This window comes from Watersipora subatra, chromosome 1 (genome assembly GCF_963576615.1).
Source record: "Watersipora subatra chromosome 1, tzWatSuba1.1, whole genome shotgun sequence".
NCBI lineage: Eukaryota > Metazoa > Bryozoa > Gymnolaemata > Cheilostomatida > Watersiporidae > Watersipora > Watersipora subatra.
Genome location: NC_088708.1, coordinates 23281829 through 23307372, shown reverse-complemented (window position 1 = coordinate 23307372; position 25544 = coordinate 23281829). Strand labels below are relative to the sequence as shown.

The 25544-nt window shown below is 35.8% G+C and overlaps 1 protein-coding gene across 3 annotated transcripts in view; it reads left to right on the top strand.

The window, feature by feature from the left end:
• The first annotated feature begins 1953 nt into the window (after positions 1–1953).
• Positions 1954–25544, top strand: part of LOC137405807 (extracellular sulfatase Sulf-2-like) — a 40791-nt gene continuing 17200 nt past the window's right edge. The window contains exons 1-10 of one of the 3 annotated variants that reach the window (XM_068092221.1): positions 1954–2118; positions 6168–6256; positions 6672–6836; positions 8989–9228; positions 9849–10074; positions 10693–10788; positions 18111–18261; positions 20991–21166; positions 23235–23348; positions 23496–23555. In XM_068092221.1, coding sequence (XP_067948322.1) covers positions 6680–6836; positions 8989–9228; positions 9849–10074; positions 10693–10788; positions 18111–18261; positions 20991–21166; positions 23235–23348; positions 23496–23555 — 1220 coding nt within the window. In that variant the 5' untranslated portion in view covers positions 1954–2118; positions 6168–6256; positions 6672–6679. Of the gene's footprint in view, positions 2119–2152; positions 2160–6167; positions 6257–6671; positions 6837–8988; positions 9229–9848; positions 10075–10692; positions 10789–18110; positions 18262–20990; positions 21167–23234; positions 23349–23495; positions 23556–25544 lie in introns of those variants that run through there. The other 2 variants (XM_068092230.1, XM_068092238.1) reach the window with 2 other exon arrangements.

Sequence of the window (25544 nt, the reverse complement as noted above, 5' to 3'; positions counted from 1 at the left end):
TTCTCACTGCCCACATAATGGCTAACACCTCTTTTTTATCGTCACATACCTTTCTTCAGTCCCAGTCATTCTTGTCGATGCATACTCAACTGGCTGCCACATATTACTCTCATTCAATCGCAACAATACTGTTCTAACTGCACTCCTACTAACTTCTCCAGACACCCAATGCCTGTTGTTTAAATCGAAGGCACACAACACTGGTGCTTTAGATAAAGCTATCTTCCTCTCCTCAAAAGCCCTTACCTGATCTGGACCCCAATACCACTCTGATCTACTTCCTGGGGCCTTGCAGATTGGTGCGCATAACTCTGCTAGCTCCCTGATAAACTTACTCAAATAATTTACCATTCCTGAGAACCTTCTCGCCTCAGTTTTATTAGCCGGCGGCTTCAAGCCTAAAACTGCATTAAATTTACACGGATCTGGCTTGATGCGATCACGCTAACCGAATGGCCTAGAAACCTGATCTCACCTTTGCCAAATTTACACATATCTTTCTGTAATGTCATGCCTGAACAGCTGATTCTCCTCAATACCTCCCTTAATCTCGACCAATGCTCATCCGCATCTCTCTCATATACTATGATATCATCCATCAAACATACCACTCCCTTCATACTACCTATAACCTTTATCATCGCTCTCTGGAATAATTCAGTAGTAAATAATATACCAAATAGCATCCGATTGAACCTATACTTACCCCGGAAGTTGATAAAGGTCATCAATCATCTGACCTCTTCTCCATCTAAACCTGTCAACACCCTGAATTCGCATCTAACTTCAAAAACATCGTTTCTTTTGGCAACTCATAGAGCAAATCTAAAATCCTAGACAGAGGATAAACCTCGTGCTTGACAGATTTGTTCAACCCCATCAAACCTACACACATCCTTATCTTTCCCCTGCCTTAGGTGCTATAGTTAGCCCTGAGCATCACTCATTGTGTTCTTCAACCCGCTCAATCATTGTACTCGCCAACATACTGTCTAACTCTTGCTTAGCCAGCTGTCTTAACCTAGCTGCTATGGGTCTAGGTAGTTCCTTTAACTAAATTCTAACAAGACCTGGCGTAGTGTAGATCTTCAAAAACTTCTTTGAACTCTCTTACTGGATCAAACTCATTGCTGCTTACGGCGTTGACCAAAGCTAACAAAACGCCTAACCATTTTAGCCTAAGACTTCCTCTGTATCTCCTCTTATTACCTCTCAATTTTTGATCAGCTGCGATTGCTTGCAATTGCTTTGAGCTCAGACGACTATACAGCCTGAGCCTCACAAATCCCATAATACAACACTACCTAGAAATATTTTACCAAAACAATTTCTCCTCAACTAGGATTTTTTTTCAAACAACATAGCGCATTACACTTGTAAGCAATGAGGCAGTTAGATATATGTATAGGGTTTTAAAGCAAAAGTGACTGGCAACAAAAGCTCAGTTTTGTTTTTATAATGTGTTCAGCTCTACCAAACTCAGTTTGGTTTATTTGTTTCCACAGTTACCGTTTGATGAATAATACTCGTCATACCAATAGAATTTTGTTGTTGAACAACACGCGCCGTAAGCTGCATTCACCGAGGAGCAAGATATAGTAGCAGATGTTGTACGTCTGCTGAATGTAAAGCTAGTTTGTGTTTCTACTACCGACTAACGATGAGTTCGATGAGTGCCGTACACGAGACGTCTCATACTGAGCTCGGTATACATAATCATAGTAAAAATACATATTGATCACTGTCTACACTGTAATCGATATTGAAAGAACCTTCAAAACACTAAACATCGTTGTTTAGTGCGATGTTTATGAGGCCGCGTTTTTATTGGTCAATTTAGAGCAATCCCAGTAGTGGTTGGTCATTTTGTAGACCTACCGAAATTATAGATTTTACAAATATTTATGACTCGTCACCGTCGTTTTTTAGAAGTTTTAAAACCCAGTCTTGCAACGGAAGCGATTGATTGGACTCTTAGCTTTTGCCAGCGATTGCTTGGGTGTCGCTGAACAACGGCGGTATCTCGCCATCATTAAACGCCTGCACGCCTCCTGTTTGAAAGTTACAAGGATATTTTAAACCGCTTCCTATAAGATACAACTCTGGTGAATGGAAAAAGTAAGCACTTACTGTTAAAATAGATTTGGTGAATGGAAAAAGTAAAAATTTCATGTTAAAATAGCTTTCATGGATGCTTTGCCTTTTTGCAGGTTGACCGCGCTAGTTGAGGATTATTTTTAGCCACTAAGCATTATGCAGTTTCACATTACCCTAAAGACAATTCTCCCTTTGTTATTTTTTCTGTGTCTTTTTCATTTTCCATACTATTCATTTATTGTATGTTAAATTAAAAAATATATATAGGGTTTTCTATGTAATTCTAAATTTACTATCGTCTACTTTTCTGTATGTTTGTGATAGTTTTGGTCACCCGATGGCAAATTCTCACACGTTTGCGTGTAGTCATTTACTTGTAATCATTGAATCTGGCCTTGCAATCGTGTTAACAACTCAAACAAACATCGAGTATTAGATTTTCGTATATTTACTTTTTAAAATGGAACAATCCATGCCTCAGCTGTTTGCTACAGTAATTTGTTTAACCAATTAATTTATCGTTATTTTATTTGTTGTGATACCGGTTGTTCTACTTCTGTAAAACCTTTTTGCTGAATGTTCCGAGTTGATAAATTGAGCTGTTGCAAATTACATGTAAGTAGTCTTCTCCACAGGCACTTTCTAATGCCACTCTGCACACTCATATCTTCATGTGAACATATATAAGTCACGGATACTATATGGTAAAAATGGAATAAAAATAGACCTTTTCTGTGTTCACCCCTTTCCCCACTGCATGTATTTACTGTGATGTGAGTCTTGGCACTTGCATACGTTTGTGTCTAGCTATTCCTATTTTGTTTAACTGCTAACAAAATTTTATCATGTATTTATCATGTAATTGTAACTTGTACTGTAACTATTATTCGACACTTTTTTCATAATCCATATCAAGTTGAAATAAAAAAGTAAAATATTTCACTTGTTTCTAGTTATTCGTGCGAAATCGAACAACTGCATGATTGTAGAGCTGCCAAAATAGCCTATCAAAGTCTCTGTATAATTTGGTAAAATAGAAAATGCTGTGAAAGGTTTTTTGCTTTCCTATTTAAGGCAGATTAGTTTCAGGCTTACTCTACTACTCGTTTAACGTACGAAATTCTTAGCGTTTCTCAGTTATTTAGTTATCATACTATGTAGTTTGAAAATGCGTGCTAAAGCCTTATCATTTTAAAACTATTATGGTAGACTTGAATTTGTTATTAAATATTCTATAATCTTGTCAATCAATTTACCCAGTTAATAGGCCTACAATATTTTGAGGCTCCCTGTTTTGGTGCTTAGGCACTTGCAAGTAATTAAGACATCGACATTCCTGATTATCCAAAATCATATTAGCAGGCCAATGGATTTGTTTCAGTTTCAATTAATCATTGCCATGGAAGGCGGTGAGGAAGTTTGTGGAGCTTTGTGCCTGCTAACACCTTGAATATGAGTAAAGTATCGTTAAAGCGATATTATTAGTTTGTGAACATTTCGTAACAAATGGCCTATTGCTTGTATAAATTTATAAGATCATCGTTACAACTTTTTATGTTTTCACGATATTTTTACGACTACAAATTGGCACTCATTATAGTTACAAAACCTTTTTTGGTCAAATAAGTTGACAATTACTTTAGTGGGAGAAAAAGCATTTGTATACATGTGCAATAATCTTAATTTTAACCGTGCCAATATGTCCTGCTAACTTTATGTTACCAAAGTGGCAGCTTTAAAGTCACCCCAATTTCGTATCAGCATCAGGGGTAATCCTACATTGTGTTTATAAATTATGGTAATCTTTTCTTCAAGTTTCGGCATTCAAAATGAGTGACATTTTACTTTTTATTCAATTTCAATGAGTTATTGGCAGGTATTAACACCTTTAAAACTTATTGTCATTCACGATCTTCACCATGGAGCTGATGATATCAGCACCATATTTCAAAACTGCTCTAGATAAGCCCCTCAATTAAGTTTATTCTAACATCTTGGTTACACAGCCATATGTAACCATATTCACAACAATACTGCAAAGGTAGTTACACTGTACATTTAGTCCTGGTATTGTTTACACCATTACATGTATAATATGTACTTCATACAAAATCTTTTACTTTATAATGCTAGATGAGTTATGTGTTAACCTGATGATCATTGTTAGCAATATTTACCGTAAAACCTCTATCTAAAAGCCATGGCGCTTTATTTTTCAACTCTTTCCCTATAGGACAGCCAACTGAAGGTGGCGTATAAATAGAGACTGGCGTTGTAGTTTTTAAATAGCTTGTCAGAATTTTGGGAAGAGTACCCTTTTAACATGACGCTCTATTTTTCAACCCTTCACCTATAGTGACATTTTAGTAGAAGTGACGTTCTAATAGAGAGTGGCGTTGTATTTGTCGCGAAACTTCTCAGAACTTTTGGGAAGATAAACATAGCCCTTTTGCTGAGAAAGCGATGTAAAACATTAGTCGCATACAGCTATTACTTATTTTGATGGTGCTGTTTTAAAAGTTTTAAAGAAACAAAACTGTAACGCTTTGGGTTCACTTACATGAATATGTTTAGAGTATTCATATAAGAATAAACTGACTACAATAACTCTAAAAGCATTTACTGAACCAACCTTCTACATGTATCAGGCAGCATACCATCATTATGGCAGCAGTGATTATTTGCTCCAGAGCCAGGAACTCCACCAATAGTCAACTATGATTAACTGCAATTGAAATTTGCTTGAAAAACGCTTAAAATGGGTTTATTTGTTTACTCTATGACTCAAGGTAGAGGTGAGATACTAATAGAGAGATGATTTTTAGCTGTGATGTGAAAAATTTGACAAGATAACACTAGTCATACTGTAATAATATAAAAATTTTCCGTAGAATGTAAATTAATCACGGGCTGTTGTTGAATCAGTGAAATGTTCATATCTTGTTGTGCTATTACATGTCTCTTGTAGTGCGTTGAGGCTACTAAGACTGTCTATTATTGTGTCTCGTGTTTTATAGCAGATCTTCAATCAGCTCGACTACAATCAGCAGTCATCTGTGATGAGTTTGAGTAGATCTGCCTCCATTTGAAATTCCTTTTGGCGATATCATTATAGCGGAGTCAGGGTCTTCCTTGATTTCGTTTACTATCACATAGGACTTTGCGAGCGTAGTAGTTGACGAGTTGTTTTGTATTATTACATATACAGTTCTACAAAGGCCTCACTGATTACTCATAAGATAACGTTTTTTTCTGTGGTGCATTGTTATAAAGGATAGGTTTTATCTAATCCATAGATTAATCAAGTCAAAAGGTAGATTTTTGCTCAATACTGACCTAGGTTTGCTCATTCTTCTTCAATGTTTCAATTGTTGCATCCATGAAAATTGAATTATCTTTACTCCTGTAATTGTACTTCTTCAGACTAGGTTCGCTGTATTCCGTTTATTTTGCTTGTGAACAGATAATAATATTCACATTTTTTGTGATAGTTTTTCCGGTCCTTTATGTAGCATGTTTATATTCTCGCATTACCTTTGTAAAGTTGATTATTAAAACTAAAGCAAGAGGAGAACATATGCGTTCTTATGAGTTGTACCAGAGTATTTGATTGTTAATCTTCTTAAAATATTTGTCTATTCCTGTTGTTTTGTGCAATGCCTTAGAAATATCCCGTCAACTGACTTATGAGACTACGCCTCGCTGAACAAATCCCTTGTATAGAAAGTTGGAGCTAATGAATGGGTTATACTAATGTGTGCTAATTATAACAAATCTAGGATTAGGTTTGGTCATTGACTTGATGTCCTTTCTCACTCTATGCACTAAACTGGTGCCCACAAAATTGACTCCTAATAGCCTGAAAGGATTTGCGAAACAGTGAAATAATTTAAAATAATGATTTCTGTTAATCGTATTGAAATTACAGTAGACTGATGGTCATGCCATGTTGGTTTAGCCAGTTCGATGAGGCATATATGGCGCTCATTGTTTGTGTTGTCTGCCACTCAATGTGGCTGAGTGCTCAACTGTGTCAAGTTGCTCCCACATCACCCATTTTTAATTTACAGTCAAATTGAAAAAGCTTACTGAGAACGTCATTCGGCATGATGCAATAACGGGTCTGCTTGACTTTCTAGAATTTTTCCGATATTTGAAGGTTAGTTTTAGCCTGTGCTAGTCATTAGCAAGCTTAGTTATCAACAGAATATAATGTATGTACTCACTTTTTGATGGCTTTAGCATTTTAACCAGTTTGGTTATGCCACAATTTTGTGACACTGACATTTTTGACACAATTCGGTATGTATCACACTTGGTAGTTGTGTTTTTATTATTAATACAATAGTGTTGTATGGCAATGCTGTATGGCTACTTTGTGTCAGTGTAACAGCTTCTCTATAGAATAGGAAGTTTTGCCCATGTTTTCATTACGTTCCTGACGTATTGTTTGTTCAACGAGGATAGTGGTTGGCTAGGGTTATCACGATGAACTCACTGGTACATGTAGCTGGGTACATTGCAACAGAGGTCATGTAGTCTCCCGATGTTCAATGGATTATGTTTGTTTGTAGAACCTAGGATGGCAGTCGTTTCACAGTTGCAAATTGTGTTCGCCATGACCTTGCTGGTGATCATGCTCAGCTTTGTGAGTATGGCTCAAGGACAGCGGTCTCGTCACCGCAACACTCGCCCTAATATAGTAATAATCATGACAGATGATCAAGACATCGAGTTAGGTAACAGTTAATTTTTAAATTGTTTGTCTTGTTTCATTGAACTACGAAAGTAGAAACATTTATCATTCCACAGCTGTAGGCAGGTCTGTGAAAGTAGATGTCAGGTTGTACTTGTTATGTAGTGTGCAACAGATTTTATGATGTTGCTCATGACTTTGGAATATTTTGTTTACATATACCCAAAATCTTCATATGATTGCTGAATTTTAACACTTATCCTGACTGTATTTAAAGGTCAAGGTCATCACAACGACAACTTTTGAAATCAATAGTGATTATTTTTGTTCTAGCAACCAACTGATCTTTTTTGGTGCAACAAACAGCAGTATTATTCAATATACGGAACTATCAAACAAAAGCTGCGAGAACACTAGGCAATAATCTGCGTTTAGTCGAATATGTACCAACCATTTTGCAATTATTTCAGCCAATTAGTTCCATTTTTTCCCTTTTCCTCAGTTATTTGATTATAAAATCGTGCCTCTCAAAGCAATAAGTTGTGTCTAATTCAGAGGTCAAGGCAGACCGTTTTTTACGTTATCAGGCAAGTCAGTGTTGCTGATATCGAGTGAAAACTATCTTGTAGAATAATAGTCCTAAAAACTCTCATAAATGTTTGCTCAAATCTTTAAGCTGTGCCAGTTATATCTGATTAACAAGTATTCAAAGTTGCCTATATGAGAGCCATGAAAAAGAGGCTAATTTTAGTGAACCATTTTTGTAGTAAAATACTGGAAGACATCATAATAAAAATAAAGTTTTGTATATTTGTATTTATATTTGTGTGTTTACTTCAACTTGAACAAATGCACAACTACTTCGTAAAGAAGATTAGCTGTAGTTCCGTTCAATTTCATTGCCACGCTGATCCAGCAACCACAATGTTGTGTGAATTTTTGTAGAGTCTTGATATTGATATAATTCTGTTTCAGATAACACTGTTTTTGTTTAAGATTATTTGTAAACAACACATTTACTGACTTGCAAAATTAAAAATATGGTTGATTTACAACGGTTGTTACAACAGCAGAGATGTAGCACACTTTGTTTAAAATATCTGCAATTAAAAATACTACTACTAAACTTGCTTTGAGTTGAATCATTGTTGGTGAGTAAATGAAACCACACTCCTCGGGTGTGGAATATGGCAAACTGACAACACAAAGAGTAAACCAGGTTTACGGTACTAGGACGATTCATTATCTGAAGTAGAGATGTGTCTATCTCGCACACTAGCAGCTATCAGCCCAGTTTTTTGGGCGAGCAAGACTAGTCACCTTTGGTCAAATACTTATGATCAGATAGTTGTGTTGAATAAACAATACACAAAACAGTAGTTTTCAGCAAGTTGTTTGCATACATAAAACTTCTTTATACTGAAACCTCTTATATATTACATTACAACTCTAATTTGAACGTTTCCAATTGCGTGTATCGGTTGTTAGCGCTACCTTTATTGTCGCAACCTTTTTTTTCCATGTACATGTAGTTGTTTATGTGAATTTTCAATAAACACTGGCTCTAAGGTATATAAAACTATTGGAAAAACTAGTGTTATTAGTTTTTTAAATAGTTTTAAAAAGTGGAAATTGATTATTCGCTGTCTGTTTACATAATTACACTTGATATAAATATTGTGATTTGCACAAAAGAACATAGTTAATGCACGGAGTTTATGGGCAATATTTCTAACTAGGATATATTTTATTAAAAACTTTAAATGACCAAATCACTTCAAACAGGTATAGGGCCTTTTCCTAATTTAGTCCTTAGAGGTATTTCTAACCTTTTGGTTATTTGTATTGTACCCTGCCTGAACAATAGCTTAGTGTACTTGTCTGTAATTTGTAGTGTACCCTGCCTGAACAATAGCTTGGTGTGCTTGTCTGTAATTTGTAGTGTACCCTTCCTGAACAATAGCTTGGTGTGCTTGTCTGTAATTTGTAGTGTACCCTGCCTGAACAATAGCTTGGTTGTATATTTGTTTAGTTTGCTAATTAATAACCTTTCTTCTAAGGTATGTATGTGTTTAATATAAATTATTTATCCACGTATAGATGCCTTACTGTTTTGATCTTGTTGTCACACAGATAACAATAATTGTGAATTTGAAAGAGCAAATTATGATTTATATGTCCTCCTTGTATTGTAGGCTCAATGAATTACATGCCTAAAACCTTGAGAATTCTCCAAGACGGAGGAGCCAAATTCATGAACGCCTTTACCAACTCACCAATATGTTGTCCATCCAGAAGTTCATTCCTCACTGGCCTCCAGGTTCACAATCACAATGTGTGGACTAACAACGTCAACTGCAGTTCTCAGTATTGGCAAACGGAATTTGAAATCAATTCTTTTGCTACGTACTTGGAGAACTCTGGGTATCGCACAGGTAGAGTTTACTGAGCGTTTCTATCTTTTTCTTAGTGGCCTGATGCATTATCGGTTTCATTTAAAAAAAATTCTTGAAAAGAGTGACCATAGATTAATTATTTAACCTGTGTAACATGCTGCTGCAGTGCAGGTTTTAACTAGAAATCACTCTCATTGAGCCCATATGTTTGTACCTTAGTGTAACATCTACATGAAGTTCAGTGTATACTCCGTAACACCATCACCTACATAAGTAAGTTTTATGTGGCTCCCAGTTTGTTATCTTCATAGATATATAAGCCATGTATCTAAATAGATATATAAACCATATATCTATAGGTTTATATATCTATGGTTATCTTAGAAGAAGTTTTGCAGCTGTATAATCTCAGTAGATGAGACTTCCTTTTTATGAACTGCCAGCAGCTGTGACCCTGAGTATCTTCATGGCATGCCATGGCTACACGCCTCACTCACTACATAGTAAAAGCATTTCGCTCTTATAGACTGAAAGAGGTCTATTGTTTACATGAAACCAAAATGTCAAGTACTTGGTTTCTCCGTGGATAGCAGGAGACTAAGAATAACACTTCAATCTCAATGATAGAACCGTAAACAAAAGTTAAAATTGTTTTGTAGGTTACTTTGGCAAGTATCTAAATGAATACAAGGGAGAGCACATTCCACCCGGATGGAAGGAATGGATGGGGTTAGTGAAGAACTCAGCCTTTTATAACTACACAGTCAACTACAATGGGAATTTGATAAAGCATGGTGATGATTATGGCCAGGACTACTTCACAGACCTTATAGCGAATGACTCGCTTGCCTTTTTCAAAAGATCTAAGCTTAGCTTCCCAAACAAGTGAGTATTTCTATGTTAATCCTGTTGTATCTATCAAAATGTTTATGTGTATCATGTAGTTGTTGGAGAGCCTCGAAGTAGAGAATATTCTGGGTTATATTCGTATACTAGCCTGGGTGCTGATACATCCTGCATTGGTTCCATTTCATTTGGTGTGATAGTTTAAGGGGTGAGGATTCTAGTCTTACATTGTGTAATAAACCACTTGTTTGCATTAGATAGTTCCTAGTACTAAACAATGAAGTGGTAGAATCGCCTCTTGTGTGAAATTATTGTTTAATTTCCCCGCAAGCAAACACCCAAGAAAGAGCAATGAGGTGGTCAGCATTACTTATATAACGCGGGCTGTCAGAGAGCCTCGAAAACCTCGGATTCAAATTTGTTAGCCATTTGCTTTTATACCATTATTAAGTAAAGACAATCTTTTAGCTCAGTTGTTAAGTTCTAACATTCTCTATTTTCCAGTTTTATCATTCCGAAGACATACAGCACTTAATAGCTATTCTCTTAGGCAGCAGCTTATTGTTATATAGAAATTATACAGAATTATTAGTCTTTTTGTTTGTATTTTGCAAAAAAACGGTGTATATTTTTATCACGAGAAATTGTTTTCTGCAGGCCAGTAACTATGGTGCTCAGCATGCCTGCTCCACACGGTCCAGAAGATTCTGCACCTCAGTATGCCAACATGTTTCACAACATTACTGATCATAGGTGAGCAAGGTTGTGTAGACCATTTTAGCTACTATATACTGCAAAACCGCTATTGTAACATCATGTCGCTGTATTTTTTAATCTTTCTCCCATAGCAGTGTTTTATTAGGGGTGATGCTCAAATAAAGGGTGGCATTATATTTTTTCACTAGCTCGTCAGAATTATTATTAGATATATTTAACCCGATTACAGACGAAGCGACGATAATGTTGCCTATATTTTGCAATCTCTTTTGGGCGAGGCGACATTAATGTCATCGGCCACAACATTTTTTTCAAATTGTTTTCATATACGTCGAATTATCACACCTACCTACTGTAATTAGACAAAGAGCTACTATTAGCTGAATACAGTTATTAATTATTTCGATGGTGTCAGTTTTAAAGCTTTAAAGAAAGAACATTTAGCTTTTGGAGTTAGAAAACTGACTGTGTTCTGAAAAAAAACTGTGTTCTTGAAGAGTATTCTCATCGTTTATCAAAATGCTTTAAAGTTTTCATGACAGATAGTAAACCACATTATGGACAAATCTGAAGACAATGGGTTGGATTCACACCTTAGTGACTTCGAATTGGAGAGTAGCTCTGATGATTGTCAGGATCAATCTTTTCAGGCACACCGCCACTAAAACCACGGCAACCACAATAGCAACAACCAAACTATTATTTATTATTGATGTAGCATTATTAATATTATTATATTTATTGTAAGTATTGTTATAATTATTATAGCGTTATGAGTCATTACCAGTACTGTTTTGTGGACCCTTTTCTACTGATCACTTTCTATTATGGGTTTGTAAAAATCAAAGAATGTTAAAGGGGCGGTCAGTTAGAAGTGGCTTTCAATTGAAGGGTGGTGCTGTATTTTTCAACCCTTCTCTTATTAATAGTGGCGTTCTATTAGAGGTGGCATTTAAATAAAGGTAGCGTTCAAATAGAGGTTTTAAGTTATGTCATTTGTGTGTCAACACCTCTTCACAGGAGACCATGAACAATGTTTTTTTTATGAATTTGTGTATTCACCATATTTATTCCTGAACAAGCCTGTCATTTTGGCGAAGGTAGGACCACAGTGTAGCATTCTGTGCAGCATCAAAGCAAACACAGCTCTAGCGTATCTATTAAAAACTATTTGTAAAATGTGTCTCCAAGTTTAGTAACTTGTGAGTCAGCAAAAAATTGTTGGCAAGTGTCTTTGCTTAGGACATCTCGCTAAATTGTTGAAATCCAATTCCAATAGTTGAGCTGAGCACAAGTGGCAGTCTGTTGTATAGGTCTTCTTCTATAAAAGCATAATAGAAGAATTTCATAGGATCAGATAGTCTTATCTCATGTGTGTAAACACTAATTCACAGAATTCAACTTTTCTTTCATACAAAAAACTAGCTTTAATCCAGGTTGCACAGAGGAGATATGCATGACCTTTTTTACAAATTCGGATATTGCAAAGTTTTACAGATCATATACGACATAGTTTTCTGTATGACTTATATAAACAGTTGCAATCCTCAAATTTTTGAGGCTGTCAAGCACTTTGTAATGATATTATGACATGGGTGACATCTTTTTTGTCAAGTTTTATGTAAGGGGATTACAAGAATGCATTGGAGGTTTCAACAAGAAGACCTTAACTAAGCATCATTTTATCAAATATTTATTTTGGATGGGTATGTGGGCACTGTCAATAGGAAAACATTTTGCAAGCCTTGTTTGCTGCACCTTATGGTTTTTTTTTAGTCCTGGTATCGTACTAATAACTGGATTATAAGTACGATTAAATTGCTTGTATATGTACCATAAAACCTCTAATCAAACGCCACCTTTATTTGAACGCCACCTCTCTTTGACCACCACTTTGACATTTATGAACCCATAATAGTAAGTGATCAGTAAAAGAGTGTTCACAAAATTGTGCTAATAATAACTCGGTTACATCTATTATAACAGTTGATTCTTTTGACATTCCTGTTCACATTGAAGTGCGTTTTCCAACTCCAACAATTTGCAGTTTTTTCACTGAAATTTTGAAAGCGCCACCATAGAAAGAATAACCAACTGTATCAGGCTAATAGCAGTTCTTTGTTCAACGCGGTCTTGATACTTTGACGTACCCTAAGACACTTATATTTCGCTAGTATTTGGTTTCGTGAGTAACATACAGAGTAAAATTTCGCTGCAACTTAATTTCGCAGCTCTGATAAATGCAAAAATATAGTGATGTGAAAATAAATGCAGTGGAACAAACATAATTAGATTCCTCAGGTTCTGTTCACTGGTAAGAAAAAAAATTTCAATTTGGGACTAGTTTGTAATTGTGAACCGCAGGTAAAAGTCTGTGGTCGAGATCGATAGTGCAATTTGATCGCTTGCTGCCATTTGTTTCTTAGACTATCGATGAAAAAAGCTATTTAATTTCATGTTTTTGCTCATTCGTTATGTTAGTTTAGTTTCGCTCATGAAATTCTCGCGAGAGGATGACTCCGTGAAAACGCGAAAGTTAGATGAGGCGAATACATAAGTGTCCTAGGGTATGTGAAAAAACCTGGTTCACATTTATGATGGTATGTGAACAACTAGTTTTGGGCTCAAAGTTGTGTTTAGCGCCTAACCGGCTAAAAGTTTATCATTTATTTGTGTGAAATGTAAAACATGAAAATTTTGCTCTGGTAAAAAATTGTTTGAACGCTAATGTCGAATAGTTCAGCAGTGCAGAGGAAGAGTGAGGTCAGAAGACATTGTGGAAGGTCTTGAACAGCCAGAAAAGATGTTCATTCCATCGAAAGCAACAATCAGAACACAAGTGGCGGCGCAAACGATGCAAATATTTTTGTTTCAATATAAGTATGGCTCGTCTATGTCACTTGTACTTAAATATATATTTGTAGCACTTGATAGATTATCATTTTATCTACTATAAATTTGAAGATTTATAGCATATTATTTGATAACATCCTTGCATTTATCTTAACTCGGCTCACAATGGATCAATACTCATAGCTCCTCTATTGCACGTAAAAAGCCAGTTTTGGCTGCAAACTATCAAAAATATCACTGAGTGCAATAAGCTTTTATGGAACATTGTTAAATATATTTACAAAATAAAAATATGCCTTGAAATTTAGAATGAAATGGAAAATTTAAAGCTCCAACAAATTATAAAGCAGGACACAGGCTATAATATCATCGCAGGTTAATTGCAAGCAATAAATATCAACTGGTAGAGATATTTCTTGGGCTTCTCAAGCATATTTCTTTGAAGATCTTTGACAAGTTGGAGGTAAGTTAGCAGATTTATTGCATCCAAAAGGGTTAATATCGCTCCGCCCTAAGGAGAGTGCAAAATATAGGCAACATTTACTTCACCCATGAAGGTTTAAATTTATCTTTCCTAAATTCTGCCGAGCTATTTCAATAATACAACACTAGCCTCTATTTAAATGCCATTTCCATTTCACCGCCACTACAGGGGAAGGGTTAAAAAATACAGCACCATGGCGTTCAAATAGAAGTTTTACAGTAGATTAGAAAGACGGTTTTATAGAAGAATTAGCCGAATGCCCGGTGTTGCACAGGTACTAAAAATCAGACTGATGCTTTACTAAATATAGCCTGATGCTTTGCTAAATATAGCCTGATGCTGCAATTAAATATAGCCTGATGCTTTCTAAATTTAATCTGATGCTTTACTAAATATAGCCGGATGCTGCGATTAAATATACCGGGATGCTGCGATTAAATATAGCCTGATGCCTTACTAAATATAGCCTGATGCCTTACTAAATATAGCCTGATGCTTTCTAAATTTAATCTGATGCTTTACTAAATATAGCCTTATGCTTTACTAAATATAGCCTGATGCCTTACTAAATATAGCCTGATGCTTTCTAAATTTAATCTGATGCTTTACTAAATATAGCCTGATGCCTTACTAAATATAGCCTGATGCCTTACTAAATATAGTCTGACGCTTTCTAAATTTAATCTGATGCTTTACTAAATATAGCCTTATGCTTTACTAAATATAGCCGGATGCTTTACGAAATATAGCCTGATGCTTTACTAAATATAGCCCGATTTCTTTACTAAATATAGCCCGATGGTTTAATAAATATAGCCCAATGTTTTTCTCGATATTGTGTGATGTCACTATTTTGCTGCGTAGTATGTTAAGATTTTCATTACAGTGTGAATCTGAACAAGCTGTTCACTATCAATTTATATTCTGAAACAGTCAACATTGATGAGCATAGTTTGAAAGGTTCAAACAAACACATGTTATGGAGCAATCATATTTAGTTGAAACTTTCTTCTAGGCACGCAGTAAATTCCATACCAGGTTTAAACCAAAGGTCTGTGTCTATAACAGTAAACTATCCAGCAGCAATATTTGTTGCTTGTTATCTCTTCCAAGCAAAAGTTCAGTGTTAGCCTTTGGAAAAGGCTAGTAACCCTTTTGACAAACTATCTGACGTAAGGATTGCACATTTATATATATTCTTATGTAGGCACTTATTAATGTTGTTCATATTCAACTTTGCTAATAATAGCATAGCTGCCGTAGTCACAATTGCTCAGTAGAAGGTTTAGGATGCCTTCGGATTTTCTTCGCATACCCCAGAGGGGTACATAGAGTGAAGTATCTAGAAATTGTCTATTTTTGAATGTGGTACAGGGTCAGCATTTTTTTAGGCATGTATGTTTATGTATACTTGGTATTATCATGTACATAATATTATAGTTTTCACCAATATGATAGACATGATGATTCATCTTTACTATAATAAGATCTGTATCCGTCCGTCTAAAAGCCGCTCCAAGAGTGTTAGGAAAAAGGATTGCCTCGTGCGGGATTCGTAATCAGATATTCTGTTTCGCGGCCAGCCACGTTACCAACTGCATCACTCAACCACTTTGCTGAAATGAAGAATAATTGTACTTATACTTATTACACCTGATGATCCTTCACAGCATACAGGGCTGCCAATGTACTAGTATTTACTATAATAAGAGCTGGTCTCTACAGTAAAAGCTACACGAGGAACAGACCGAATACGCTTGCTTTATAGCAAGTATCAAATTATTGCAGCTTAAAATGATTAACTATTTAGACAACATTAGCGCCATGGTTTTTAATGATGCATAGGCAGGCATATGTTTATCCCTTGAGCATTCCATGTGAAAAATGGTTAAAAGCCACCCCAACAATACATCAGTGTTTAAAGACTGAGCAGCTTGCTAACCACATGGTATACATTACAGTGCTAGTAGAATTACAGAAAAATATCATACCAAGTAAGGAGTATTTTACCTTAGTTTAAAAACTTTATAACTATTGTTCACAATACCAAACAATAAAGGGTTAAGCACGATGTGATTCCGAAATTACGCAATATCTATACCTAAAATAAGAATAAACTAGCTTTTGACAGTCTCTGCAAAAGATTTTCATGATTTTCAAGATTTTGATGACCTTTAAAATAAATAAGAAAGCAACACCGCAAATATTACATATTCCAAATTAAATCTTAAAATATTACCAAGAAACCATCTTGCAACCAGATTCTGATACCGAATGATTGAATGGTTTAAGATATTTTATAACTGTTATTATTCTGATTAAATTCACAGCATCTCTACTCAAAGTTCTCTATTTTTCATTAAGATATTTACTTTTGATCTATACGATAGTTTTTGGCTGAAGTAAATACAGCAAAGAAGCTAAAAAGCTTACTTTTTAGTAAGCTATGCTCTAGTCAAGACCTCCTCCTAAGAGCTGTTTTGACATGACTGTTTGTCATTGGTGACAAACAAGCGGCATATTTACAAAAAAATTTTAATTTGTATTTGGAATGAAGTAAAACTTTTATTTTTTTTACAAAAAAATAGAGGTGTTTTTTCCTAAAACCTAAATACGTTTTATATTTCATATGCTTGGTTTTCTTTCAATTCATTAGCACATGTTTTAAACGCTTGTGAGCAATTGTTGCAGTTGGTTAAAAGTTGTAGCAACTAACATAAATATTTTCTCTGGCTTTCTTTTAATGCCTTAGCCATGTGCTCAACACTTTTGTGTTTATAGTACCTGTTCAGTAGATATTTAGTGTTTGCCAAAGATTCTATTCTTCCTGTTAAATAAAAGCCAGATTTGTTATTTTAAAATGTAAATCTTTTTAAAGTTTACTCGACAGGTGACAATACATGTAGTTCAAACTCATGAAATGCCACTGGCTATACAATCGTTATCAATACACCCCAAATGTAATCTAGTTGCCTCAGTTTGTTGGCATTCAGAACTTGCCAAGTCTTGTCACTTGCCAAGTCTTGTCACTTGCCAAGTCTTGTCACTTGTCAAGTCTTGTCACTTGCTCTATGTTTACATCTTCAAAGATTTCCTTCTCCGAAGTTGTTATTCTTTTGCAAAAATAATAACTGGCTGATTCGCATAAATTCCAATAGTTTGAGAAGATTCTAGATAACCAAATTTCATAAATTGTAGTTGATTGTTTGGCAGAAAACCAAATAGGTTCATGAACTAACAAACTGCTGAGTACATATTACATAGTTGTTAATCTATTCCGGTTGTTCATGTCTATCAGTTTGCTAGGCCGACTCTTTTTTGAGTAAGCTTATGAATAATGAGTGTTCACATTTTAGAATATTAATTCCAGAAGAAGTAAACATGATAAATTACAAAATTCAGACATCTAAGGAAGTGGTGCCCTCACAGAAAATGACCCAAAGTCTCCAAAGTGCACTTTATCTCAACCAAAGTAGCCAAAGTTTGTAAGGGGTGACAGTAGAAATCCGTCCCAAACTGAAAAAATTAATGTCAATCTAGCTTATTTCCTGTCCCGTCATTGTGTAATTCCGTTTATTACATTCCACCTCACAATTGTGTCGATCCTTAATGTTTTAATAAGGTGAATGCTGTTGCTAGTATATGCTCCTCAATCAAAAGCAAGCTTGAATTGCGTCATATCAAACTAAGTTGTACATGACTATTTTGTGCCAAGCTTTTGGGTTTCGATTATTTCGGCTTCTTTCAACTGAATCTTCTGACACCAAAAGTTTCAGTTTGGTTGTTGCGTGGCTACCCCGTTTAGTTGTCTGTTTCTATCATAGGTAAAAGGTTTGAGCGGTGTTCATACATGATGACTTTTAACCTTCATCCTACACCCTACAAAGGTAGGATGAAGCTTAAACCTATTCAAGTGGTCGCCGCAAATAGAGGAGATAACTTACCAACCATTACCGTTTTCAAATTAGCTATGCTATTTTTATGCTGTGCAAATTGTATGAATGTGTGACTGGTTCTTCAGGCTGCCTAATTGGAACTACGCTCCCAACCCTGATAAGGATTTCCTGTTAAGAATTACTGGCAAAATGGAACCAATTCAGTCCCACTTCGCAGATCTGCTGATGAGAAAACGGGTGATGACGCTGCAATCTGTAGATGATGCTGTTGAAAAGGTAATTCTCAAAGGATGTGATTTGAAAAAACATCACTGTGTTGAGTTGAAATGAAGATATGTTAGTCTAGTTATAAAAACACTTGCTTACCAAAATAAAAATTTTGGATATATTATGTTATATATTTTGGTTTTTAACCAGGTTTTATTTGGTGGCACTAAGAAGTTTCATTCAACTTCTGTTAAGAAAATAACTCACAACTTGATTTAGAAAAGTTGGTAAGCGTGATATACTCTAGGACACTTATGTATTCGCCTCATCTAACTTACGCATTTTCGCGGAGTCATCCTCTCGCGAAAGTTTCGTGTGCGAAACTATCATAACGAACGAGCGAAAACGCGGAATTAAATAGCTTTGTTCATTGATAGTCCAATAAACAAATAGCAGCAAGCGATCAAATTGCATTATCAATATCGCCCACACCATTCTGCCTGCGGTTCACAATTACAAACTAGTCCCAAATTGAAATTTCTTTCTTATCGGTTAAGTCAGGCCTGTATTCCCTGGGGCGGCTGGCCGGCTGAGCCGTCCCAACTTTTTAGGAACTTTCCGCGGCTAAGTACAGTCAAACACGGATAACTCGCCCTCGGATAAAATGTAACATTTCATCTCAAACACAAGGTTAACTCGAACGGATTTGTTTGGTCCGTTCCCACGCAATGATAAATTGCTTCAGATAACTCGACCTCAACATCATTTATTCAAAAAGTTATTTGCCCAACGGCTATGGAGATGGTTTTTATCGCTGTAGAATATCACTTTATTCGAAGCCATAGAGACAAACATCAACTTTTAGTAGTTCTTAGGCGTCATTATTATCATCATCAATGGCAAAATATTTTTGTTAACGACCTTTATAAAGGTTTGCAAAACATCAAGTTTTACCAAACATCCGCTTGGCCATGTCCCATCGAAAGCTTTGAAACCTCAGTATGAACTTAAAATAAAATCGGCAAAATTGATCTTTGTTAAAACGCTCAAAAGAAAAGGATGTCTTTTTTTCTGATCGTTTTAACTGCGGTCAAGTTTTGCCTATTTCTATTTAATAACGTCTCGTCAGTCACATCACCTAAAACAAAACAAATCTCAGAAAATAGAAAAATGTTGATAGCCTACTTTCCGATAACAAATTTTTAAACTTCACACGAGAGGCCCGGCTAAGGCTCTTCATAAGAAAAACCTGTTGGGGGCTTACACCGCCCCCTCAACACCCCCCTGGTGTTCATAACTAGTCACCTAACATTAGCCGCCCCAACTTGTAACCAGTGAATACAGGCCTGCGGTGAACTGAACCTGAGGAATTTATTTATGTTTGTTCCACTGCATTTATTTTCACATCACTATATTTTCGCACTCATCAAAGCTGCGAAATTACATGTAAGTTGCAATGAAATTTTACTCTGTATGCTACTCACGAAACTAAATACAGTGAAACTCGGATAACTCAAACTTCACGGGACCGAGCAAAAGTGTTCGAATTATCAGAGCGTTCAAGTTATCAGAGCACTGTCACAAGTCCATGTATTTACTTATTTATTAGTAGATACATGTACATATACAATCTATAATATAAATCAAAAGCACAAATGGCTTGTTTCAAATTAAATGCTTCTAATGTAAAGTTTAAAACGTTTTTATCAAAAGGTATAGAGATTTTTCTATCACTTGAGATTGGTTCGTTGTTTGAAGTGATGTTATTGCCAGGACGTTTTTTAGATTGACATTGGCAAAACTTGATCGTTGTTGAAATGCTCAAAAGAAAAGACATCAGTACATATACAAACTATAATATAAAGCAAAAGCACAAATGGCTTGTTTCAAATTAAATGCTTCTAATGTAAAGTTTAAAACGTTTTTATCAAAAAGTATAGAGATTTTTCTATCACTTGAGATTGGTTCGTTGATTGAGGTGATGTTATTGCCAGGACGTTTTTTAGATTGACATTGGCAAAACTTGATCGGTGTTGAAATGCTCAAAAGAAAAGACATCTTTTTCTTTTGAGCGTTTTACCCAGGATCAATTTTGCCGATTTTTCTTGAAGTTTATGCAAAGATTACCTCGCTTCCGAAGGGCGATCACTACGCGGAGGTTTGGTATAAATCAAATTTCACCAAACCTTTAGAAAAGTCGTTGACAAAAATATTTTGCCGATGGTGGTAATAACGACGCTTATGAATTACGAAAAGTTGAGGTTTACCTCTATGGCTTGGAATAAAGTGATTTTCTAAAGCGATTGCAACCGTTTCGGTAGCCGTTGGGCAAAAAACAGTTCGAATTAACAGTGTTGAGTTCGAGTTATATAGAGCCATTTATCATTGCGTGGGAACGGACCAAGCAAATCCATTCGAGTTAACCATGTGTTCGCTATATCCGAGGGCGAGTTATCCATGTTTCACTGTACTAGCGAAATATAAGTGTCCTAGGGTAGTTGCCTTTGAATAGTGCCTAACCATGTGTATGCTTCGGACAAGTTTGGATGATGCTGTTCTGTTAGAGTTATGTTATGACAAATCATCTGATGTCAGTTAGATGATTTGTTTAGCTAACAGATAGTATAGGCCCTACAAATTGCTAAGCATAAGCCTAGCTGATGTTATGTTGGTGTCTGAAATAAATGTGTAAACAGTTTGTAATATATTGTGCTAGGATATCAACTGTGCAAGTTCTTTCCATCAGTGTTGCTCATGGATTCCGGTGTCCTATGTCATGTTTAGCCCTATCCTTCTAGGTGTATAACGAATTAAGAGAACTGGGTGAACTGGACAATACTTACATGATATACCTGTCAGACCACGGCTACCATCTTGGTCAGTTTGGAATACCCAAGGGCAAGTCCATGCCATACGAATTTGATATCCGCATCCCTATGTACATCAGGGGGCCAGGCATAAAGCCCGCATCTGAGTAAGTCTTCAGTGTTTCATGTTGCTCAAACATAGTAGTTCTCGTTAGTCTCACCTGCTCCCTTCAATTACTGGTTTCTTTTCTATCAGCAAGCAGTTAGTGGCAAGGATCTGAACCAACAAGTGACAGAGTTCATACACATCCTCAGGGTTCTGTTTGAGAAAATACTAAGAAAATTAGCTGTTTGACATGACAAAGGCTGTCCTCACTCTAATCTATTTCATACAATAATCACTTTTGTTGACAACCCAGTCAATGACCTTGCTAATTTAGCTGCTCTGTTAATTTCATCGGCAGTGTTTTTGTGAAATATCGCAGCTATGATGGTTTCATAGCGATAATCAGTTCCTATAACTGATATTGAAACCATGACGTTAGGAGCACTACTGATTGGCTTTCAGTATTTTATTTTAGATTTGTGGTTGCATTTATACTTTATATGTTGTGGTGTGCGTAGCACATTGATTTGACAAAATTCTACTTTCTGAAAAAATTGCTAGGATTAGTTTTTGGGCTACAGTTATAGTTCAACTATTTTATCATTTGTGGCATAATGTCTAAGATTTCTAAAGCAAACTACACACGTAAGCCCATGATTTAGAGCTTTTCAATAATCTAATAATATTTTTCCATAATCTTTTTGGTAGCCACCTTTTCACACAGTAGCAGAGTTTGTAGGAAGGCTGCTTATGGAAGGCAGTGGGAATGGTAATATTTGGACATTAACATGATTAGTGCATTTGAGTGCTTCATTCGCTTTCTGATTATCTAATTAGTAATTCGTTGTTCATAAGTTGGCTGAATCATTGGCTGGGGAATAATTTAAACGAACTGGTAATAAACTTAGCTAGCAATGTTGGCTCGTCCTACCATCAAGCAATGAATCATCTATTTTAGTACTTGACACGCTGTCAATAATACAATCAACAGACTTGGGTTTGGTATGGCTTTCAGTGTAGACTGTAGACAAACTGTAAACCCGTTAGGCGTAGCGCAATACTGCTTATGGTTTGTTGGTAATTAACTTACGAATAGTCTCTGTCTATTAGATATGATGTTTACCGAGGGTGAACTGATGAGAAGCTGATTGAAAAACAAGGAATTGACTCGGCCTTGTGCAGCTACACAAAAATTTAAATCTTGATTTTTGTTCTTCTCCAAGCTAAGTAGGCGGCTACATGAAAAAATTTGAACAAAATTATTTTGTTAAAACGTGCCATAGCTCTTTTCAAGCTTTGGCATGTGCATGGCTTGTCTATTCAAGGAGTTTGTATCATCAACAACAGACAAAAAATTGCAAAATTTACTGTAAAATTTGTTATTGCTAAAAATTACTGGATTAAATCTGTTATTTTCAAAATAACACTCACATAGCAAACGTAAACAATAAATATAAAATGTAGTACAAAAAAACGATTATGCAGCATCTAATTATATTGGAAGCACATTTGTTTATTGCTGCTGTGAGTTGCATCACTTGCTATTGATCTAATAGCTGTTGTTTTAGAAACCAATTTTTTTGAGGTAGTTATTCAGGCTGTATTAAACTGTTTGAGGGTTTGTATCCTTGGAAGCATTTCAATTGGAAGGTGATATAGTATTACTCATCTGGCTCGCTTGTGTTTTCTTTGATTATTGTTATTGTTCAACCTTTAAGGTTTTATATAAGAAAAAGATTATATAGTCTACTCTTGCCCAATGGTTCAAAACAAATTTAGCCTTTCATATTCACAGGCTATAATAAGCATTCTTAAACTTTCATTGTCATCCTTTAGTTTGCTGTTTGCGGTAAGGTTACCATGAGTAAAGTCTGTTGCTAAATGCTTTATGTTGTAAATGGGAATTAGAACATTTGCTATAGCAGAAGACCTAAGGTTCAGTGTAAAGTTTAAAGTGACCGAGGGAGGGTAGACAACTTCTGATTCCTACAGATGGTAATTCAATTATTAATATAAATTTCTTATTAAACTAATGTACGATGTCATTCGCCATGCTTTCCTCCTTTCTACGTATCATCGATTAATAACTTTAGATTAATATTTTCACCCCATTAATGCTACTGTTACAGAATCAGAAACCTTGTTGGCATTATAGACATAGCCCCCACACTGCTTGATATTGCGGAGGTGGAACTGCCTGAACAAATGGATGGGAAGTCATTGAAACCTCTGCTTGATGACAGGTAACTACCGTATCTTCTTATCTTTCATTCAAGTGAATACGTATGGTTCAAGCGGAAACTATCTGTTAAATTTTGCTACCAGCTACATTCACATTGCAAGTGTCAAAGATATGGTAAAATATGAATTTGTCACTTTTATTTTACCAGCTATCAGTCAGAACCTGTGCAGCGGAAGGCATGGCGAGATACATTTCTCATAGAAAGAGGGTGAGATATTATTTATTGCTCGAGTGTCTAAAGCTTATAATTACTTATTAGGATACATTAGTGACTTCGCTCGAAGCATGCTTCAATGAACTCAATGCTTGAATTCCTATTTTAAGTGTCTATTGTCTAACGATGGAGACAGGCGATAGCCGTTTTGAGCTGTAAACAGCCATTTGTTGGTGTGATCTTCAATAGCCTTTTCACTGAGCATTAGTCGTAGCTCTGTTTCCCCATACGAGACAAAGATCATAGCCAGTCAGCTTGCTGGGAATCGGACAGTTTAGACATTGTCTCGTCTAAGTGTAGAGGTTAATGTAGGTCTGGGTATAGAGCATTGCTTCTACAAAAACATTTGCCAAGTTTAATGACTGTGAAACTCCTTGTCAAAAAATTTCATAGCCACTTCATAATTATAGTTTAGCAGCTCTTGCGCCATGCTACACAAGTATCAATTGCTCTATGTTTACTCCCACCAGCTGAACTTACTGTCAACCTCATCTGGCTCAATCTACCTGCGCAGTGCATATCCAGTTGCAACTATCAGTTGCTTTAAAAAGGTCAAAAGGGTTTACTGTGATTATATGAGCAAATTTTTTCTATTTTTAAGGCATATTTTGAAAGTATTTATAAAAGCAGGAGGGTGTCACTGGGCTATGTTTATATAAATTGTTTACATGCCGCAATACATAACAATTCAGAGAAAGCATCACACCCTCATCACATGCGTAAGCTACAGGAACAGGTTGTATACGTTAAGTTCTGAATTGGCCATTCTCCAGGTTAACATAATGACAAGACCACATCAAATCGACAACATTTTAAGCAGAATATTTTTTTCTCTTATTATCCAAGATGAAACCTCTCCTTGATATGTGGAAGGTTATAAGTCGATCCATAAATATAAAGATACAGCAAGAAATTTACCTCATTATGTGGTAATGGCTGATGGTTAGCTTATTGGGGGTACTTACACGGCGTGTGTAATTAACTTACACGTCGTGTGTAATTATTGCAGAGTTTAAATTGACGATATTCGATCGATATAAGCTGTATCCCCATGTACAGTGTATACCATGAAAAAAGGCTGCGATAATCGATCTTATAAGCTGTATCCCCGTGTACAGTGTATACCATAAAAAAGGACTGCGATAATCAATCTTATATAAGCTGTATCCCATGTACAGTGTATACCATGAAAAAGGACTGTGATAATCGATCTTATATAAGCTGTATCCCCGTGTACAGTGTATACCATAAAAAGGATTGCGATAATCAATCTTATATAAGCTGTATCCCATGTACAGTGTATACCATGAAAAAGGACTGCGATAATCAATCTGATATAAGCTGTATCCCATGTACAGTGTATGCCATAAAAAGGACTGCGATAATCGATCTTATATAAGCTGTATCCCCATGTACAGTGTATACCATAAAAAAGGACTGCGATAATCGATCTTATATAAGCTGTATCCCCATGTATAGTGTATACCATAAAAAAGGACTGCGATAATCGATCTTATATAAGCTGTATCCCCGTGTACAGTGTATGCCATAAAAAAGGACTGCGATAATCGATCTTATATAAGCTGTATCCCCATGTACAGTGTATACCATAAAAAAAGACTGCGATAATCGATCTTATATAAGCTGTATCCCCATGTACAGTGTATACCATAAAAAAGGACTGCGATAATCAATCTTATATTAGCTGTATCCCCATGTACAGTGTATACCATAAAAAAGGACTGCGATAATCGATCTTATATTAGCTGTATCCCCATGTACAGTGTATACCATAAAAAGGACTGCGATAATCGATCTTATATAAGCTGTATCCCCATGTACAGTGTATACCATAAAAAGGATTGCGATAATCGATCTTATATAAGCTGTATCCCCATGTATAGTGTATACCATAAAAAAGGACCGGGTAAAATAGATATAATGGGATCTCATGATGTAGGTCTAAGCTACTTCAAATAAAGC